At 42.5% G+C, this 20517-nt stretch overlaps 1 protein-coding gene across 2 annotated transcripts in view; it reads left to right on the top strand.

Annotated features, from left to right (window-relative positions):
- IGF2BP3 (insulin like growth factor 2 mRNA binding protein 3) overlaps window positions 1–20517 on the top strand; it is a gene marked incomplete at both ends in the record, with an annotated part of 106939 nt that overhangs the window by 78708 nt on the left and 7714 nt on the right. The window contains 3 exons of one of the 2 annotated variants that reach the window (XM_084306723.1): window positions 938–1073; window positions 2829–2957; window positions 18108–18227. In XM_084306723.1, the coding sequence (XP_084162849.1) occupies window positions 938–1073; window positions 2829–2957; window positions 18108–18227 (385 nt within the window). Of the gene's footprint in view, window positions 1–937; window positions 1074–2828; window positions 2961–18107; window positions 18228–20517 lie in introns of both variants that reach the window. The other variant, XM_084306722.1, reaches the window with a different exon arrangement.

Genomic DNA, 20517 nt, shown 5'->3' with positions numbered 1-20517 from the left:
AGTCTTTCTCCTGATCTCTCTTCATTTAGGCTTTGGGTAAGCTTGTCAATAAAGTTAAAGTAAGGCAGCTGGTTTGGGAAAGTTTCCTCTCTTACTTGGGGTGTTGCCCACCACTTTTCCTCCCTGAGGCAGTAACTTGGTGCTCACACTGGAAACTGAAAGATTGCTTCGTGGCTGCATCTTGTGCTTGCTGCTGCTGGATGGAGATGCATAGGTTGCCACACTGTCTGATGTGAAAGAGAGAAAGCCTGGCATGCTACTGTCTCTGCTCTATCATCAGCTTCCTTACTTCTCCTGCATTCTGCTCCAACTCTTTAAATTGCTCACTGTTTCGCAGTACACGGGCACAGCTTCCCAGCCATCTTCTGTTTTATCAGAACGGGCCAGCTTAAGTTGCTTACCAAAGCACTGGAGCTTAATGCTGTAACCATTCTGTTTCTGTGGGCAGTTACTGGTGTTTCACAGCAAATGGCAACTTGCACACAGCTTTTTGTTCTCCCTTTGTGAGGATTTGGAGGCTCTCCTGCAGTTTTGCTGGGAGATGGGCTTTTTCCCCTTCTTCCTTCAGGAAACCATTGTTGTTCTTAAGGAACAAAAGTTTCTTAGTCTGTTTCTAGGATGTCTAAAGTACCTGAAGCCCTCTGGCAGGGCTGCTCTTCAGCTCATGTTCTACCATCGTCTGCTATTTTCCATTTCATGTTGCACCTCAGTGCATCACAAGCATGTGAAGCCCAGCCTTGCTGTGGCGATTGCTGTTGGGTTTGCTGGGAGGGTAGAGTTTCTCCAGATTCTCTGAGAAGTGTCTGAGCCATGTTGTGAGCTGATATTATGCTGTCTGGAGGGCAAACTCAACATGTTTGGATGTCCTCACGCAGCTGATAAACCTTGATGACCTTCTGCTGTTTGCTAATTAATTGTGCTTCTGTTTCCTCTGTAGGTTGCAGGACTTGACACTCTATAATCCGGAAAGGACCATTACAGTTAAAGGCAGTATCGAAACTTGTGCCAAGGCCGAGGAAGAAATTATGAAGAAAATCAGGGAGTCCTATGAAAATGACATTGCTGCTATGAACGTGAGTTGTCTTGTGTCATGGGCCCTTTTGGAGCTAGAACCACAGATGGTTTAGGTGTGATGGACCTCTGGAGGTCATCTGTCCCAACATGGTTTTCACTCGGTCCAGGGCCTGTTTCAAGGCTAAGTGAGGTGGTGTAGCGCCTTATTACCTTTCGGTAATTACCTTATTACCTCCATGGGTAGAGTCCACAGTCTCTCTAGGGAAAATTTCTAATATCCAATCAGAATTTCTCCCTTGCAGCCACTCTGTTGTGTCTTGCATTTGCTCATTGGGCTTTTGTGTGTTTTCTTTAAATTATTATTAATGAAGGCTTTCTCTGCTGGTTTGTTTTGAGTAGGGAAACTGAGAAATTCATTTAGGTTGAGGAAATGGATGACTATTTCACGTTTTCTTGTTGCAGAAGCCTTAAAAGGAATGTGTTTGCTGATGTGGTTTGTGCTATACTGTATGTTTCTTAAAGTCATGATTCCTAGTCTCTTGATTTTAAAAGGATAACATACAGGAGATGGATCTCTGCTGCTTTTAATTGTTTAACTTAAGAAGGCTATATTAAGATTTTTCTTGATTATATGTATGAGAAAATCAATCATCTTTGAATAACTGTCTGTATTAAAAAAACAACAAAAAAAAAACAAGTAAACCACACCATGTTAGTTTGCCAAAGCATTACTAATGCATATTGGGAAACAACTGCAATTGTTGGTAAGCCATGAAAAGCTTCTTGTGTGCTAGTGTAACCAAATCTTATGGGCTAGGATCAGGCTGAAAATATTTTTCGACTTTACAGTAGTGTCATTTTCTAGAAATGACTCTTCCTTATGGCTTCACTACTGGGTGGAGAGAATATTCTCCCCACTCTTTTTTCCCATGCTGTGTGAAGTCAGGACTCAAACTACACACGAGTACAAAAAGTTTTTATTGTGCTGCATTTTTGCTTCATTTAGTGAGTTCTGCTCTGCTACTGGGCAAAGGTGTGGTAAGCAGAAAACTACTTCAATTACTGGATGTATTTCAAGTTTAATTAGTTGTGATTAGTAGGGTAGTTGGTGAAGTGTTGAGGTGTTTTGTTGATGTTTCATGCCTGGGTTATCTTGATGTCATGAGATGGTGTCAGTCTCTAGCTGGTCTTTCTAAATCATAGCAGTATTACTGGGCAATAATTTGGCAGAGTCAAAAATGGTACTAAAAAAATTCAAAGCTGATGCTTTCCCAGCAAGCACTGGTGGGATCTTCATCTTATGCAAGCATGGAGGGAAGATTTCCTGTGTGCGGGGAGGAAAGATGAGGTTATAGTGTAGGATATAAGATAAAATGGGGCTAGTGCGTAAGATTTCTGACTATAGAGGGCTGGGTGCTTTTTAGAATAAAGCCAAAGTGATTTTCTCTGGTAATTTTTGTTCACTCCGAAAGTAAATGATACTATTGCCTGAATTTCTTGCTACGAAGCTTGTTATATATTTCATTCGATTAAGTTGTAGCAAGTGACTCTCAGCTGCCTCTCCTAGTACAGTTGTGTTTTTTAACATTATTGCTCTGTGCATATGTCTGGGAAGTAAGTTTGAAGCTGAGTCCTTGGGGTAATGGAGATGGAAAACACTTTAAAGAACATACTGACATCTTCTAAAAAGGTCTATGTCATGTAGCATTTTTATTAAACTTAAAACTTAACTAAGTCAAAAAGTCTGTCAGCTAGCATTTTGATTAAACCTAATGGGAACTGTAAATCTAAAATAAACTTTTCTGCCATTGCAGCTTCAAGCACATTTAATTCCTGGATTAAATCTGAATGCCTTGGGTCTGTTCCCACCTTCTTCTTCAGGAATACCACCTCCCGCAGTGAGCGTTGCCTCCGCTGCTGCTGCTGCTTCGTATCCACCATTTGGGGTAAGGCAAGTCTCTGATTTCGGGTGGGTAGTGATGTTGGTCTGTACAATGCTGTTGTCAAATTACCTTGAAGATCTGGGAACAGTGTATTAGTAGCTACATTCTGTCAGTTTCCTAAGTATTTGACTCTCTGCTTGCTTTATACACTGAAAATATTCCGTGTAGCTGATGTTGACAACAGGCATTCATTGGTCATTTAGTGAAATGCTCAGTGAAACCAGAAAACAGTATTTCTGGGAGAAGTATTAGATTCTGTTTTCTAGAGAACTCAAATTATTACACAAAGAAATCAGGTACGAAATGGAATTTTAAGGTTGCTGGAAGTTCGCAAGTAACAAAATGCTAATCTGCAATTGTACTTCTGCTCACCTGGAAGGTAAAAAAATGAGTCATGAAGCAGGGATCTGTATGTAGCAAAGATGTTTGATTGTAGTAGGTTTATAAAGGTACAAGCCCTGTTGAAATGAAGTATTCCTAACTATATAGGATTTAAATTACATGGATTAATCTCCAGAAACCTGTGATTTACTTGCCATGTTGTTCTCTAAGAAATAAGTGAAAAGGCCCAGTAGAATCGTATTCAAATCTCATTTACGACCACTGTGAAGCACTAGATGTTTTTGCTATGGAGCAGAAGAGAATTTGTTGTATCAAAGTGCCAGAGCCTTTCTGGAAAGAGAAGGTGCTCTGCTTGCAGGTCAAGAAAAGACAACGGACATGGAAGAGGAGGTTTTTCAACTTTTTTTCAACTTTTTTCAGGTGGTGGTTGTTAGTAACTCGGTGTAAGATGAATTTTCAAACTGAATGCTTAACAAGTATGCTTTACAAACCCTGATGTGGCTGACTTTGCCCTCCTCTTTGCTCAACAGTAACATCTAGAGAGCTAGGTCTGAGGCTTCATGAACTAGAACAGTGAAAATGCAGCACAGCACACTGAACTTCATCAAACGACTCAAGTGGGCCTACATAAATTGCACTAAAGGGAAGTTGTTGCCTAAATATTTTTCCCAGAGGAAGAAGCCAAGAAAATGTCACTGAAAGGAACAGGGAAAATTCCACACTTGCAGCATTGTTTGTGGGAATGAACAGCTTGGGCGATATGAATGTATTATAAACTATAGTCAGTATAATAGTGGCTTTATCAGGAAAAGGTTCCAATGAGAACCACAACAGAAATGTGTTTATACCCAGTTAGCTTACTGCTAATAGCAGCGCCTCTGTGTATGACAAACATTTTTTCCCTCCCCACAGTTCCTTTCCAGTTTAATTAGTGGTAGACTAAACTAACTAAAGACCCCAGGTTTTGGCTTCATTGTATTGTGTAAAATGCCATCTGTTGTTGTAATGGCATGCCTCAATTTATTCTATTTTAGAGAAACTAGAGATGATTTGTTAACAGTATATAACTTTCTTTGCTTTGGTGGTCATGAAGACTGTAGTTTTTTCTTGTTTCTTCAAATTTGCAAATTGCTTTACTCTTCTTGAGAGTTTCACAGTGTAAGCCTATGGCTTTGTTCCTCACTTGTTTTGTTTTCATTTTTTCCCCACTTTTTCTCTTGTCATGATTCTTTCTTGCTTTTGCTTTGAATACACACCCAAACAGTGTTGAATTTGGCAATTTTGGTCTTATACATGTCTGTCCCTCTGTTAGTAGGCCACTCTCCCCCACAGATGCACCTTTTTTGGCCTACTGGGATCTCTGGAAGTTTCTGGGTTTTGGGAAATAGGATAGTGGCCGATAGTGGTACCATCTGGAAAAAGGTCACCAAGAAACAAGTGTTACTTTGTAGAAAATGTAGAGACTTTGGAGCTGGATGGACCTTGCCGTCTGAATCTCTCTGGCTCCTGTTCCAGGTAGTCAGTATGTGTGATAAGCTAATGAGGGACAAGCTCGTAAACACGAAGAATGAGTTCTTATGGCTTTTGTGGATCTTGGGTCTGGTACCAGGAAAGCCCCTGAACCTGAAGCAAAGAGCTGCTGGAACACAAATGCATGAACAATTGAAACTCCCACAACTTTATTTACTTGTGTATTACCTTATAGTAGGTCATTTTGTGAGCTTTGGCAAGCCAGCCCCTCTCATGTGCTTTAGGAGTACCTCTCCATCTCTGGGGTGAGGAAAACAAGGAAAACGATGAGTTTTGTCTTTTTTCTTTTTAAATGGATGTTTTTGGAAAACAGAAACTTGATTTTCTATTTTGTGTTCTACAAAAGCTCTTACCTCTTCTGTATGAGGTTACTTTCTGTTAACTTCTCATTTTTTCTCCTCTAACTTTTTTTCCTTCAGTAATACATTTTATTTTTGAAATAAAACTTTTAATACTGTTCAAATACAGTATTGGGGGCATATAGGAAAAAAAAGAACAAGTGGAAAGGGCTGTCTATATTTAGAAGAGAAGTGAAAAAAAATGGAAAGGCAAAAGGTAGCCACAGAGGGGGATCTAGGAGAGCAAATAATAAATTAAAAAAAAAAAAGTTTAAAAAAGACTTAAGGGAAAGAAGGTCTTAGAAATGTTAATGAAGACATCAGAGGGAGGCTTCATGGCTGTTTGCCTATAAGCTATTTGTTAGCAAGTTCCTTGTTTTAGCAAAGGTGTTTGGGCAACCCAAGACCCCTTGGCTTGCTTTAAGTAATGCCCTCCTATGCGTAGTGCTGGTAAGCTGGCATTGAGGATATCCCTTTCAGGCACTTGAAAATAATTTCTGAAAATACTGCTGGCACCAGGGTGTACTAAATATATCCCACTGCTGTTTTGCTTATTTTTATCAGTGTAAATTTGCTCAGGAGGTTCCCTCATAACCTAGAGCCTCCTGAGAGCTGTGAAGCTTTTTTCTCAATACGTTCAAATGTATGTAAGGTATGTAAGGTATTTTCTTCACCTTATCATGGAGATAGAGTTGCAAGTGTCCCTCCTGTAGGTCAGAAGAGGTAGGTGGGTAGGCTTGGGGCATTTACAGAAATGTTTCCATATGCAGTTCATCCTGCAGATGTAGTATTTTCTAGGCACAAGGTGTTGCTGTGAATTTGTGTAGGACTTGACTCCCAAAGAAACTGAGGTGTTGTCTTAATTATCAAAACAAGCATCTGTCATATTCCTGTTGTTGCTTTTTTACACGGGTGGAAAGAGAAAAATCCACACCATAAACAGGTTTGGGTTTTGTTCCTCTGCCAGAGCTTAGAGTGACAAGTCTGAACTCCTAGCTACACAGCCATAGCCAAGTATTCCTAAATTCAAGTTTTCAAGAGCTTGGAACTGAGTAGTTTGGGAGGTCTCATTGTGCTGTTGAGAGCTGTGTGGTGCTTCCTCCTCTCCATCTCTCCACGTGGAACTTCAATACATATTAAATAAGAGTGTGAACACTCTTCTCCACCTGCTTCAGCATCAGCCCAGCATCACAGCCATGGGAGATGTTCATGTTACCTGTGTTGGATTTAGCACTTTGGCCTGAGCCATGTTCATGAGAGCAATTTTCACCTGACCCAAGAGCCTCATTCTCTAGGGTCAGTTTCCACAGTGATTCATAAGACTCATAGGATTCTTATTACAGCCTTATCTAATTTAGGTTACCAGACGTAGCTTCTGTCTCAGAAGCTGCTTGTTGCTTTACCCTCTGTCCTGGCAGTAGAGTGCATGCAGGAAGGCACAGGCTGTCCTTAGGATCTGTCTGGCTGGCTGTAAGCGCACGTGTGCGGGCACGTGGCTAATGGGTCTGAGCACCAGGTCTAGTGCCAGATAACCATTAGGTTTGTTTATTTGCTTATCACTAGCAACAGTTCTTTATATTGCGAAGTCCAGGCTCTGTTTGCCTGTTCAAAGCACTCATTTTGTATAGTCATTTGAAGGGGATGCAACGACATTGCATATTTCTATTATTTTGAGTTTTTTGTCTCTTCTTGCAAAAACCCAAGATGTGTGCTTTCTCTGTCCTCCTAAAAGACAGGCAAGGAATTGTTGGAACATCTTAAGATTGGAGGAAAATGTAGGAGTTGAGCAATGTATCAGTTGGTTGAGAATATTGAGTTAAAAATTCTTGATGCTGGTAAATTTATGTGATTTTACTCTTATGATCCTGATATGATATCACTAATGGCTTTCTTGATGACTGTGTACTCTTGTGTGACTGAACTAAGGACTGGTGGCCTTTCCGTTCCTGTTTGTAGTTGATGTATTGTCCAGCTGCGTGTGGGTCTGAAGAGCCACCACTTGTGTTTACCCTTAAATCTCTCTCCTTAGCTCTGCACACAAACGCTTGTGTGCTACAGTTCGGACACAACTACCAACAGTTCTGTTAGTCTGCCTCCTGTCACTTGTAGACATATCATGAGCTGAGCACACAGAACTGGGTTGTGTACGAGAAGGAAAATAAGGTTCTGTAAAAGTGAGTACGCCCATGCTTACATTTTCCAGGAGTTGCGTTACCAAGAAAAATGTTTGAGAAGTATCCCAGACAAACTGCTTCAGATAGTGTTGTACTGCTCATAGCTGTTGTGATGAACTTTCTGTTTCTGTCTTCTGAACTTTGGGGAGGATATGAACGTGCTTGTCTCACAAGAATAAAGGGTTGTTCTTGTGTGAAGCTGAGGAGCTTAAAACATCAACCAAACAAGAAATCCTTGTCTTGAAGTCCAACGATGTACAGTCATTCAATTAAATATACTTGGCCAATCTACTGGGGTTAAGTGGGTTGCACCCTTTCTCTTATAATTGAATTTTTGTGCTTAATTGTACATCTGATTGCATTTTTTTGGTAGCCTTTGGGTCTGAAAGTTGGCATCCCAAGGGATGGGGGAGGGAATTGGGAATTCATCCTGCCCTTGAATGTCCTGAAACACTGAGGTAGAAGTAATGCTCCTGTTAAAGGATCTCTGACACCTGTTAGATGTACTGAAACACATCAAAAGGTGAGAAGGAGACAGCTTTCCTCCTTGAGAGGAGGTCATGCCAGCTGGTCTCCTGCATCCACAAGTTCCTGTAGGAATCAGCTGAGTGTCTGCTCTGTGAGAATTAGCTGAGGTGAGGAGCTGCTCCTCTGCTCACAGCGCAGCCGCCTTCTGTACTGGCAGTTTTGCACACCGACAGTAGCTGTCAAAATGCATTTTTCTAACCTTTTCTTTAGCCTCACAGTTAATTTTTAGGTTGTGGGATATGCATAGAGACTTCTGGGGGTGGGGGAGAAGAAAAAAGCAGTTTCCTACAGTAAACAGAAATCAAACCACCTTTCTCCAATGATGAAGAATCATCCCTGTGCAGCTGGGCTTAAGAGGTTGCTTTCCTTTTTCGCCATCTTTTAAGGCTTTTTGTTGCAGGTGAGGAACATGCCAATGGGAAACTTTCTTAGAAGATGTTGTGTTCAAGACAGATTCCTTCTTTATTCTCCAGTAATGTTCAGAAATAATAAAGAAGAGTTCTTCTATATCGCATAGATGTGAGAAGAAATAACTGTATTGTGCTTTTGGCAGGAAAGAACAGTAATTTAAAATGAAAAATTGCTTCATTGAAGGGCCTTCATTTGATGCCCTGAGCATAGATGAGAGAGACAAGGAAGAGGAAAAACTGTCCTATGTTTCCAGGTACTTTGACTCTTTCTTGGTGCAGTTGGGCTCCTTTGGATGTCTGAGTTTGATAGGATTAGCTTGTGCAACTGTTGTCTGAACTACCCAGGGGTAGTAATGTATGTACATCTATAATTTGTGTAGTCTAAGTGGCTTTGCCCTAATTTGGTTAGCTTGTTAAGCAGTAGATGATTTTGTAAGGAGCTGTCCTACAGCCAAAAGAGGATGTGGTTTTGAGGGGGGATGAAGGAGGATTTGGCAGTGTTTTCACAAAATGGTTTTATATCAGTGAAATGAAAACCATACTTGTGCAGCACACACAATCTTGAGGAGGGTACTATAGGACAACAGCACTGTCTCAAAAATAAAAAAGCTACTAGCCCATCAGACTTCTTTTTGAGATTGTAACCTTGGTGCCCTGAATATGGCACCTGCTTAGTTTTCTAAATTTATGAATGAAACTTCTTTGACACCTAAAAAATGTGCTCCAGGTTGCATAATGGTGTGGGATTGTTCAATTGGTAGAGAAAATGGTTGGTCCTCCCACAGCTCCTCCTGTCCTGCCATGCTGTGTTGGCGGGGGCCCATGTCGGGAGTAATCAGAAACTATTCTGCCTCTGGAGATGGAGTGGTCCCCAGTGAGGGGGATGGTGGGGAGCAAAAATGCAGCTGGCACCGTATGATGCACAAAAATCTGTCAGGTTGATGGCAGGCATCTTTTCCAAGGTGTTGAAGTCTTCAGCTATTCTTAATAGCTCTTCATACGGTTCTGAGGCTGTCATAATGCAAAGAGTGTCTCTGTCTAAGCAGGAATGCACTGTTTTTAAAATAAAAATGGTACCTTCCTCCCTGAAGTTTTGGATACTTGTATTTTTCTTTGTAGCTCCCTGGGACTAGAGATGAGAGCTTGTGCTGGTGCCCTGCTCCCATATTCTTGTGGTGGGGAGATTTCGGTGATGCTTGTGAACATCTCAGTCTCCTGAACTCTAACTGAAACTCTAATTAACAGGCTCAGCATCTTCTGAATATTAAGCTAAATTAGAAGTTTAATTCCTTAAGGTACCAAATAATACTTTGTTAGTACAGTGTGCTGAGCTCCTTCAGGCCAAAACCAAAAATAGGTCAAGTCCTCATTCTGGTGTAGCTGGCTCCATCTCTTGTTTGTTAAACGTGATGGAAAAACAAGTGACCTCCCTGTGTTTTCACAACCTGTTTTCCCTGCAGCTTCTGAGAGCACTGCCTTCATAAAGCAGAAATGAAGTCTGAGGTCTTTCAAAGCCATTGATTTCATGCGTACCTTTGAGGAGTCTGCGGTGTCCAGTGGCTGATGCGTCACAGCCATGAGTTTTGCAGTGCAAGTGCTTTTATACGTAAGCATCACTTTTGTTTTAGTGGCTGTGTGGTGTTAGAGCACTGAATACCTAGGTTTTCTGCTTGTGGATGACCAGCAAAGTTCCCTCTTATGTAGTTGCAGAATCTGTTCCTTGTGCTGTTTTTTGGTCTTAGCTATCTGTTCAGAACAAAAGGGAGCAGATTGCTTTTTTTGGCATAGTGGCCAATCAGATTTTGCAAAAACAGGGTTCATGCCGTGTTCAGAAATATGTCAGACCTGTTCCTGCTTGTGAAATGCCTTATAACCAGCCTGCCAGAAAATGTTCCCTCACTGCCTCTGCGATTGCTATCCTCCCCGTTCCTGGCTAGGTTTCCCTATTGGAACCACTTCTGATGAGTGTAGTTGTGGTAGCGACTTCTAGTAGTATGAGGAGATCCCCTTGGCTTGCCAGGTAGAAGATCATGGTGATGAAAAGCACTCAAGTTCAGAGCCAAGAAGTGGAGTGAATACTACTAAGAGGCTACTCTTAAAATCTTGCTTATTTTAGGGTACGGCTAGTGGGCAATGATCAGCTTGGTCTGCGAAGAAGCAGTAATGCCCCTGGGGGCAAGAGGGAGTCGATTATACCCAGTACAGTGTGTTGTATTGATCTGGGTGGTGGAACGAGGTGGTGTCATGAGCTCCCGGCCACACTAGGAGAAAGTTGCTGCAAGTGTGGCGGTGAAGCTGCTGGGGGAGCTCCTTGTTGTAGCTGGAAACCTCTCACACCCCTCCTTGCACCAACTTGGAGCTCATGGGAAGATGCAGCCATGGGTGAGTGGTGGCAGTACTCTGTGTGGATGGGGGAGGTGGGTCCAAAGCTACGCCAAAAACGTGCATCACTTCTAAATTGTGTTTTGCTAGCTCTTTGCAGACTGAATTCAGCAGTGAGAACTCTCCATTACCTTCTGGGTGGAGGCAAGATGGCAGAAAGCTTGTGCTGCAGGTCTAAAAGCTTAATCTCTTCTAAATAAATGCAGAAAGCTTGGGGAGTAGGGAAGCTTAGGCTTCGGTTTATATTAAACTGGCAGCACCACTTCAACTGATGTACGAAATGGTAACCCAGAAGGTATTTTCAAGGGTGTTATAAAGCTTTGGGTCAGATTAGGCATATCTACCAGTACTTCATGCTTTTCTTAACGAGTCTTTTGTTTCTAATGAAGGCTTAGTTTTAGTGCTAGTATCAAAATGAATACAGTAGGATTTCTTCCACCAGTGTCAAAAGCTAACTTTATGTTAATGCATTGATTCTTACTGGAATGTCTTCAGGGATACTTGGCTTAATGTTGGTTTTCCCCTTTCTGCAAACTTTTATTACTACCTAAATAAGAATGCTTAGTGCAGCTGTAGGCCAGAATAATTCTTCACAGGGCATTGCAAAAACATGGTTTAAGTTTTGGCTTTGTATCTGGTAGGGGATCTGAAGAAAATGGTACATGGCTTCCTGACAAAGCTTAAGGTATTTGAAGACCAAGTGGGTCGCTGGAATCTTGGTCCTGCCTGATCGTGGCAGTTGGGAAAGGAAGATGGGAAATGAGAGCTTCTTAAAGCAGTTATATTCTAGTGTCTCTTTTTTACTGAGTGGATTTGTTTAGCTTTTAACAACAACAACAAAGACCAGCAAAAGCAATAACCCACTCTGCTAGATGGTAGACAAACATTGGCTGAAACTGTTTCATGCGGTCTTAAAATAGTTCTTATTTCCCTCACAGCTAAAAACTGATGCTGGCTAGAAATGGATAACATGACTTTGTGACTTAAAATAAATGCCTCATCCGAAGGTAATTCATTTGCAGCACATTTAGAGTAAATGAAAACATATACTGGGAATGCAGAACAGGCTTAGAAAACAGCGATCTGATTCTGCTCCCACTGACGTCTGGCACAAAATCCTATTTACTTCAGTGGGTGCAATATTTTTAAAGATTTACAGCCTTATCCCAAATGTTGCAATGGGTTTACCAACCACATACGTTTGATGGAGCAAGGGGTCTGTGGAGACACTTAAAAAGATGACTGGGAAAAAAAATCATGCTGTTGGCAGGCTTGTAGAAAAAGACAGAGATTAGTGCTCAAGTTAACATGAGGGACATGAAATAAAACCCATTTCCCCTCACTAGCCCTTCAAAGGGTGGGAACACACTCATGCTGGCTGAAAGCAGGAGAAAGGTTTATCTTGGGGAAGATCAGAGGAGGCAAAACTCTATTTAAGACAAAAAGACAATGACAAAACCCAAAACCAGTCCCCAGATGTGATGTGCAGTCCCACAGTTTTGTTGGTCTGGGTCCTACTTTTCCCCACCACCATCCATCTGAAGAATCATCTGTGATTTTTGAGTGTTCATTCTTGCCTGGCCAGACTTTGGCTGTTATGCAAGCGTGAGAAGATGATAAATGCTGCTTCTTCTGATGCAGTAGGTAAGGGAAATGCTTTTCTGTTCATGCACAGTTTGCAGGACTGATGCGCTGGAACTGTGTTAAAATAAGCTTATCCCACAGGAAACCTTTGGGGCTCTACAGATCTTTTTAAGTGTGCAAGCAGTTCAGGTAGGTGCAGGAAGAACCTGCAGATTTGCCTGACTGGGAGTCTTCAGCTTCTAGCTGTGGGTGAGTAGTGATGAGACCTTACACTAAGTGTATACCCCAGTGAAGGGAATAACCTCACCTCAGCAGAGGCTCTGGAAACAAAAATAACCATTCCGTGCTGAGCCAGGTTGCTCAGGTGGTAGGGGATGGTAGTGGAGAAATGCTTCTTCTGGAAAAATGCCCAGGAAAAATCTTCTATAGGGTTGTGGAGTCTGGGTGGAGGGATGGGACCATCCTATGGTGCCTGCAGTGCAGGGGCTCCAGGCAAGCAGCAGGTGTTACAGGGCTTAGGATCAGATTAAGTTAAATCTTGGAAGGAGGTGGGAATTTAAAATAGAAGTAATTAAAAAAAAAAAAAAAAGAAAATGGTGTGGGCTGTTACACGAGGGACAGATAGCAGAGGGCTGGGGCTGGTGTTCGTGAACTTGTAGGAGGTCTGGAAGGAAATGCATCCAAGCTGCTAGGGGAAAAAGAGTTGGGCTAGTCTAAAATGTTAGTTACTGTGTGCAGGAGTTGCTTGGCTTCATCCAGCAGTGCAACTAACTTACATCTGTGTGTTAGATTATTGCTTTCAGTCATGATTTAAATGAGCAAGCAGGAAATGTGATTTAAGTCAACTTATTTCATTTTACATCAGTACTTCAGTTACCTTTCTGCAAACCTTCATGGAGCCTGTAGCACCACAGCTACCTTTTGCTCACATAGTGAATCTTTCTGTTTAAACACATATTCAGGTTAGTTTGCTTTCGTTAATGTATTTGCTCTATTTTCTGTGTGTTTTTTAAATGAATGGTGCTTTTCGTATTTGCTTGATTAATTTTTAAGTTCTAATTTTCATCAGGCTACATTTGGATGGAAATTGGAATCCAATTAATGAACAAAAATGGCATTTAAAATTGTTTTCATTAGTTAAACGTGCTGGATATGGATGAAAAATGCTTATTAAGTCTGTTTTTGTTTAAAGCATGCTGATTTTTGTAGCAACAAAGCGAGTATTAGCAGCTGTTTATGAACCAAATTAATTGTTTCTGGTCAGTGTGCTCTTGAAGAATCTGTTTCTTAGAACTAAGAAATCTCAGTTTCCGGAGTTGTTCTTTTTTTATTCTAAGAAACGAAATTCTCCATCTGAGCAAACCTTCTGGCGGAGTCTGGGCGCCCCGCCTATCTGAGACCAAAATCTTTCCCCAGATCTCTCTCAGGTGTGCGCAGGCTTCCTGCCCTGCCACCCAGAAGTATGCAGGTCAAACCCAAAGTAAGCTGTTCGATCAACAGCTGAGCTCCCATCAGGTAGCATTAATGAGCAAAACAAAGACAATCCCCCCTGCTTGTTATATATTATTTGGACCTGGATAAAATTAGGAAGCAACTAGTCCTGAGCCCATCTAACAAATATTGCTGGGGCAAAAGAGTTCTGTGCACCACAGGCATCTGAGGTGCTTACTTAGAAGTTCAGGTGGACATATGGACCAGATGTGACTTGAAGAGCTTAGATTCATACTTTTCAAGTTTTTTTTCTATGTGTTTATGTGAAGTCAGTTCGCAGGGCTGGTCTTGAACAAACTATTTTGTCATGTGGGTGGAAAATGAAGTTAACTGGGAAGCATAGAGTACAAACAACTCTCCACATGCAGGAGACCTTACTGGTGTCAAAAACTAGTTGATGAGTACTACTACTAGTTCCATGATTAATGAACTCTGCAACTTTGATAAAGAGTGCATGCTACTTTAATCTTTACACTGAAAAACACATACATGTTAAAACCATACAGGTAAGGCCTTTCAAAGTAAAAAGATGATGAAGACCTATCACAAGGTAACTATCTTTAGGAAGTTTTAAAATTCTGAAAGAAAAAAAAAAAGATTCATTGTTCTCTAAGGAGGCTATAAACCTGGTAACATGATAAATTCACTGTAAATCTTAGTGAACCTATCTTAGAGTGCTACAGCTCCTGTTAAAGCACAATAAACATGACCTGATAAAGCATCTTTCCCCCTATCCTCATAGCTTGGAAACAGTCTTTTTAGTAGCACTCTAAATTTAGAAAGACAACTATAAGATGAACTGCAGGGTGTTCTCTGGAGTCCAAATGGATGACTATTCTCCAAAATATATGCATTTTAGTCCTTAAATTTTAACTATACATCTAAGGAAGCTGCTTTTGGCCTTGTGATGGGAGTGAATGTGAAGCTCGGATTGCACACATTTGGAAAAGAGTTTCCTAAATTTAGTGCCTCTAACATATGTTTAAGATCTAGGAATCTATTTCTGATATAACTCATGCTAGAAGTTCCTGGAAAGCTACATGACTTATGTGGCATGGCATGGAGAAGATTAAATTATAGTTGACTTTTTTCCCCTCCTAAGCTCACCAGAAGCATCTGTGAGATTGATGGGTGGTGCAGTCATTGCATTATGTTTTGATGTGTTTCTTTTGGAAGAAAGTCTTCCAGTAAATATAAAATTATTTTTAAATTATTGTGGGTAAGGACATGAACAGATTATCATAACTCCAAGTTCAATTTATTTGCTCCTGAAGTCTTTGTTATACTTGATTTCTGCCAAAAGAAAAAAGAAAGACCTGTCTTTTTTGATGTTCTTGCTTTAAAACAAATCAAACATTATTTCTGTTGAGTGATTAAAAATTGGTGTGGCTGAGGAAATGGACGTAATTTCTTTAAATCCTATATTTTACTGGAGATGAATTTGGTTACACACGTGCCAATGTACTTCTGTAAACAAGAATATGAAAAAGGATGATATGCAATCAGCTCAGTATGGACAAATTCTCCTCCCTTCCCTAATAAACATATATCACTATTACACCAAAATGGGATTGTGATGTTAAGGATCCTCACTCACAATGCATAAATAAATATTAGCAAGTCAAAATTATAAGGATAGATGGGGAGAGAGCTGCGGGCTGTAGGGTTGGGAAGGCACGGGTATGTTTTCTGTCTCCAGTTGCCTTTGTTGCCCCTGTTTCATGTTTAAGGGTGAGGCAGCAGAAAGGAATTTCGGTGGTGAATTGAACCTAGCCAAGAGAGCGGCTGGAAATCAAGCTTTGGGAAGAAGAGGGGAAAACTGGGCTGCAGGCAGATGGGCAACAGAGGGGAGGCAGGAAATACCTGCAAACAAAAGTAATGAAGTTTGCTTTGTTTGTACAGGAGAGAGATGTCTGGAGGTGGATCGAGGCAGAAGCTGCGCAACTTCTTGACACCCAGCTCAGGCTGCATGTTTGATCTATAGCAGCGTTGTAGGAGTTAGCTTAAAGTGGAGCTGGGACGGGGAGGGCTGGAGCTGCACGTGGGGAGGAAATATTTGGCAGTGGACTCTTGCAGGAGTTGGTGTGGGGTTAACTGAAGGTAGCGGTCACTGCAAAGAGCAGCTAAGCTGTCTGTTAAGCTGTTTGTGCTTGGCTGCAAAGAGTCATTGCGTCTACACCCAGTGCAGGTAGCATGGGTCCTCGCAACACAACTGGAACATACAAATGTCTCGCCAATTTGTATCCGTTCAGAAACTTCTCCGACATGATGCCATCAGCCAGGCATCCACGGTAGCGTTTCCAAATTACTGGAAATCTTGCTGGATTCACGATGAAGATGTAAAAGGATTTACTCTGAGTACACTCACAGGATGTTGGTAGCAATAAGAGGAGAAAATGAGTAATCTGCTGGAAAGTGGTTCAACATCTCTACCGAAATGACTGCTATCTTTCATTACAGCTACGTACTTTCAGGGCGTAGTTTTTGAGATTGTTTAAACCTTGCTCTAGGCAGACTAAAAAGGCTGCTCCACCTTTTCCCATGCCCTGACCTAGTTACTCTCGCTTCCTCCCTTGCTCCAGGACTGCCATTTGTGTGGCTCTGTGGTTATTCAGGTCAGGGACCCTCCGCCAGCACCACACATCAGCCGGAGCTGCCGTCCTGCCGGCTCCAAGTCGCAAGGAGGAGCCGGGAGGCTGGCTGTGGGGGGCTGGATCCTGGGTCCAGGAGAAAACATGGGCTAAGATCAGCACAAGCTGCCTGTGAATGCTGCTGTGGAAACACGGGGCAAGCTGTGTAAGGGGTGCGATCACCTAAAGCAACTGGCAGAGTGCGTTTCTATCCTACATGCCCTATTTTGGGGTTTCTTCACCTGGTCCATGGAGCTGTTCCTGGAATTGTTTCCCCTGAGGTTATGGCTGACTTGTGTTTACCGAAAGAAAGCGGTAAAACTTGGAAAGGAGCTTTTCATTCTCATTTGTTTACGGTTAGCATGCTGGGACTTTGAAAGAAGTTCCTGAGACGCTTAAATTAAAGTAGTGATAGCTTCTTGTTGTTGGATTACAACAAAATTAGCAGCTTTTTGTTTTCTGTTGCATAGAGGGTGTCTGTTTCTTAAAGTATAGCAGCAGAGGCTGCTTTGGTGAGGCTCTGCATGTGGGCCTGTCACCTCCCCACGATGCACAGGAGAGCAAAGGGAGCCGGGCTGGTCCCCCTGCTCTGCCAGTGGGTGCTGGGGCTGGGCCCTGGGGCAGGCACTGAGGGTGGAGGTGAAGGTCTTTCCCTTGAAGACCCCTGCAGGAAGAGGGCTCACTGGCCCTCCTGCTAGGGATGAAGGCAACAAATTCAGAAGCTGCATGCGAGGGCGACTCAGAGGAAGGAATTTTTTTCAATAGAGGTCTTCAATGCCTTCTAGTTCACAAAAGGGCTTGCGTGAAGTGCTTTTGAGAAGTAATCCTGACGTAAACGGATGGATTAATGGCACTGCAGTGTAGTGGGTACTCGGCGGTGCTCCGCTAGCCCAAGACGAGCTCTTCAGAAGCTGCTCCTGAGGCTGGTAAAATAAGTAGGGTTTAGCGGGGCATACGTAGCCCTGCAGCCTGATCAGTGCTATGCAGCATGTAAAGAGGATCTCGAGTGTGAGATGGTGTTCTCCAGCTGGGCTGTCTGCTCAAAAGCCATAGAGAAAACCGCGGTGGTGCCTGGTCTGCAGTGGGCGCAGTGCTCGGGCCCTCTCACTGGTACGAGTGCCTCATCTTGCCTTGAATTTGCCGGCCTGCCTCGGGCCCACCGCCAGGACCCCGGCTGTTGCATAATGTTACCCAGGAGGAACCACTGGCAGTTTTTACGCTGGCTATCATTCCAGAGTACTCCCACACAAAGGAAATTGTAGCGTATATGTAACTCTGAGGCTTTTTGTGCAGCCCTCAGCACAATCTAAAATTAAAAAAAGAAAAAAAAAATAGCTAGGAAAACTAGAAAGAGTTTGGCTGCTCTGACTGCAGCCCGTTCACTTGTGGCAGCCTCATCTGCAGAGTCTTGCATGTGGAAACGCATCAAGACAGTGACAGGTAAGAACGAATGCCTTGTGAAGAAGCAACGGCTCGATGGTTTTTAGAAGAACTTCTTAGCATGAAAATTGCAATTATTTTCTAAAAGACAGAAGAATCCTCTTTTGGCTCAAACTGTTCTTTCATGTTCTGTGATTTCAATGATTTCCAGAGAAAAGGCAGACCCTTAATATTCAGACTTCAGAGGGCATCATAAGATTGCTCCCTCATTTCCATGCATGCTTGTTCCATACCAGTTTTCCTGTCAGTCTGATTCATAATGTTCAAAAACATTCACTGCATATTTCCTTTTTCCCCACAGCAACAGCCCGAGTCTGAGACTGTTCATCTGTTCATCCCAGCCTTGGCAGTTGGAGCTATTATTGGCAAGCAGGGACAGCACATCAAACAACTTTCTCGTTTTGCAGGCGCATCTATTAAGGTATTATTACACTGACTAACTTTGTCTATTCTCCACGACACTTCCAGCAAGTTTGTACAAGCCATGTTTTTGTGAATGTCCTCCCCCACTCCGTGCTTAGAATGTGATGTGATAAATGGTACATTTGTTTATAAATCATCTTTTAATCTTCCTTGAGACAAGATAATTAGAAGCATGTTTTCAAACGTCTCCTGAGGTGTGAAATATAAGCTGGAAAGAAAGCTACTTTGGTGGTCTTGATTTCTTAGAAACAGACTTAAGTCTTAATGATGCGGTGCTTAAAGGCTTTCTTCTTGCTTTCCGTGAAGTGAAAATTGGTGAGGTAAACTCCCCTCCTAAAAACAACTGCACAGGTGACGTCTCCTGCTACTGTGACCACTCTTGCTTTGCTCTGGATGGACCAGGCAGGGCTGTTAGGCTCTGGTGGCTCCGCAGTGAAGCGCTTGTGTTTTAAAACCTCTGCTTTAACCTGGGTTCCTGGCTCAGCTTGCATTTCGACAGCGTGGTTACCTTAGTGCCCTGCTTTAACATCTGCCTGCTTGTGTTGACCAACTCAGTGAGGGGAGAGCAAGATGGTTTGCAGAGGAAGTCATCGTGGAAGCATAAGTTTGAATTTGAACCAGTTTGGCTAAATCCTTGATTCCTCTGTCTGTAGGGGTGGGGTTAGTAACAGCGGCAGTTGTAGGAGTTGTAGGAAAGCCTTGGGTTTCTGCCAGGAATACCGTTGTAACTACAGGTAGCTTTTCTAGGTGCTGGAGCTTTTTTTTCTTGAAAAATGGTCAGTTCTGCTATTCTGTGCTGCAATGATAATGTCTTGGCCTAAACCATGCAGTTTTCTGCAGTGCTTTGTTATCTGCTGTTAGACTGAAGATTTCCTGAGCAAATGAAACAAGCGCTTTCTCCTTTTTGCTCAGGAGATGTGGCCTGTTCAGTGAGGGCTATGGAGCAGGGATCTGCTGAAGGGGCAGGAGGTGTCTCTGCTGAGTGAAGCTTGGTGGAGCCAGAGAGGCTTGGCTTCTCCTGGAAGGTGTTCATCTAAGTGTGCAGGGCAAAATGTTCAGAGAACCCCAGAGGGTGAGCATTGCGTGTGGCTTGCTGATTGCCAACAAATGTACTGGCCAGTCAATGAACCAGCACGCTGCCCAACCCCATCTTTTATTAAGATGGGTACTAAATATCTGTTATACTGCCTGGGTGGTTTACGTTAGTAGAGCACTAATAGTCATACTTTTAGTGGGGAAGTTTGGATGGAAGGAGGTGTAAGGTGTTGATTCTTCATTGAATCTGTCTTGCATGGAGGTGTGATGTATCACATGGATTTCTTGCCTCCCTCTCCACTTTGTATCTAAAGATGAAGCGGTACATGGAAGGGTACTGCCGGGTGGAGAGAAATGCAGAATAACCTGGACCTCTGAGAGCCAGTCCAAACTAGTTCGTTGGTTGGTCCTTGGAAGACAGTTTAATGGAAAGGGAGTTTCCTGCATTTCTCACACATCTGGCTAACAGTGGCCTCGGGCTGCTTTTACTAGCTGGCACCCCATCTACTCAACGTGCTTAATGTACCTGTATTAGTTGAAATTAAGCTTCTTAAAGCTCTGGTCTTTTGTTCCTTCAATAAACATTAAGGTGAGGAAGATTTCTGTGGAAGTAGGATGAAGCCTTAAAGGAACTGTATGGATATAGGATATGCTTGTTAAATCCGGAAGTTATGGGTTTTGTGTAAGACTATTAACTAGGATAAAAACACAAATTCAACTCTGACCAAACAACATGGAGCAGCAGCCCTGTCTTTGTGGGAAAACGATTGTCAAATGTGACAGCTAGAACAAACTTACTTGAAACTTCTAAACTTCCTTTGTGCAGACAGCCTGCCCTTTATTGCAACTTCTGAGCAAAATAATAAATCACAAAGCCAGGAATCTGTGCTCTTAGTGAAGAGCTTGAGGGAGTGCTGCTGGAGTAATGTCTAGCTTTCCAAACTAGTAATCGTGCTTTTGGGAGGAAGTAAGGCTTTGTGCATGATGCTCTGAGCTTGTTTTGAGCAGTGCTGGAGATAGTTACATATGAAAACATTTTACATCCGCATGCATTTTCTTTGTGCTCGTGCTGAGCTTTGTAGATCTGATGAAACTAGTTAGCCACAAAATAAGACTAAATAAACTGCAGATGCACAGGGGCTCTGCATAAGGCTGTGGTCAGCCCAGTGCTTCAGAGGCGCACGCGGCTGCTGATGGCCTTGGGTTGTGTTCCTGTGCCAGAGGCTGCTGCTTGGCGGGGCAGGCTTGGCGTG

This window comes from Netta rufina (genome assembly GCF_964035555.1).
Source record: "Netta rufina genome assembly, chromosome: 2".
Lineage (NCBI taxonomy): Eukaryota > Metazoa > Chordata > Aves > Anseriformes > Anatidae > Netta > Netta rufina.
This window is presented reverse-complemented; position numbering and strand designations above follow the sequence as displayed.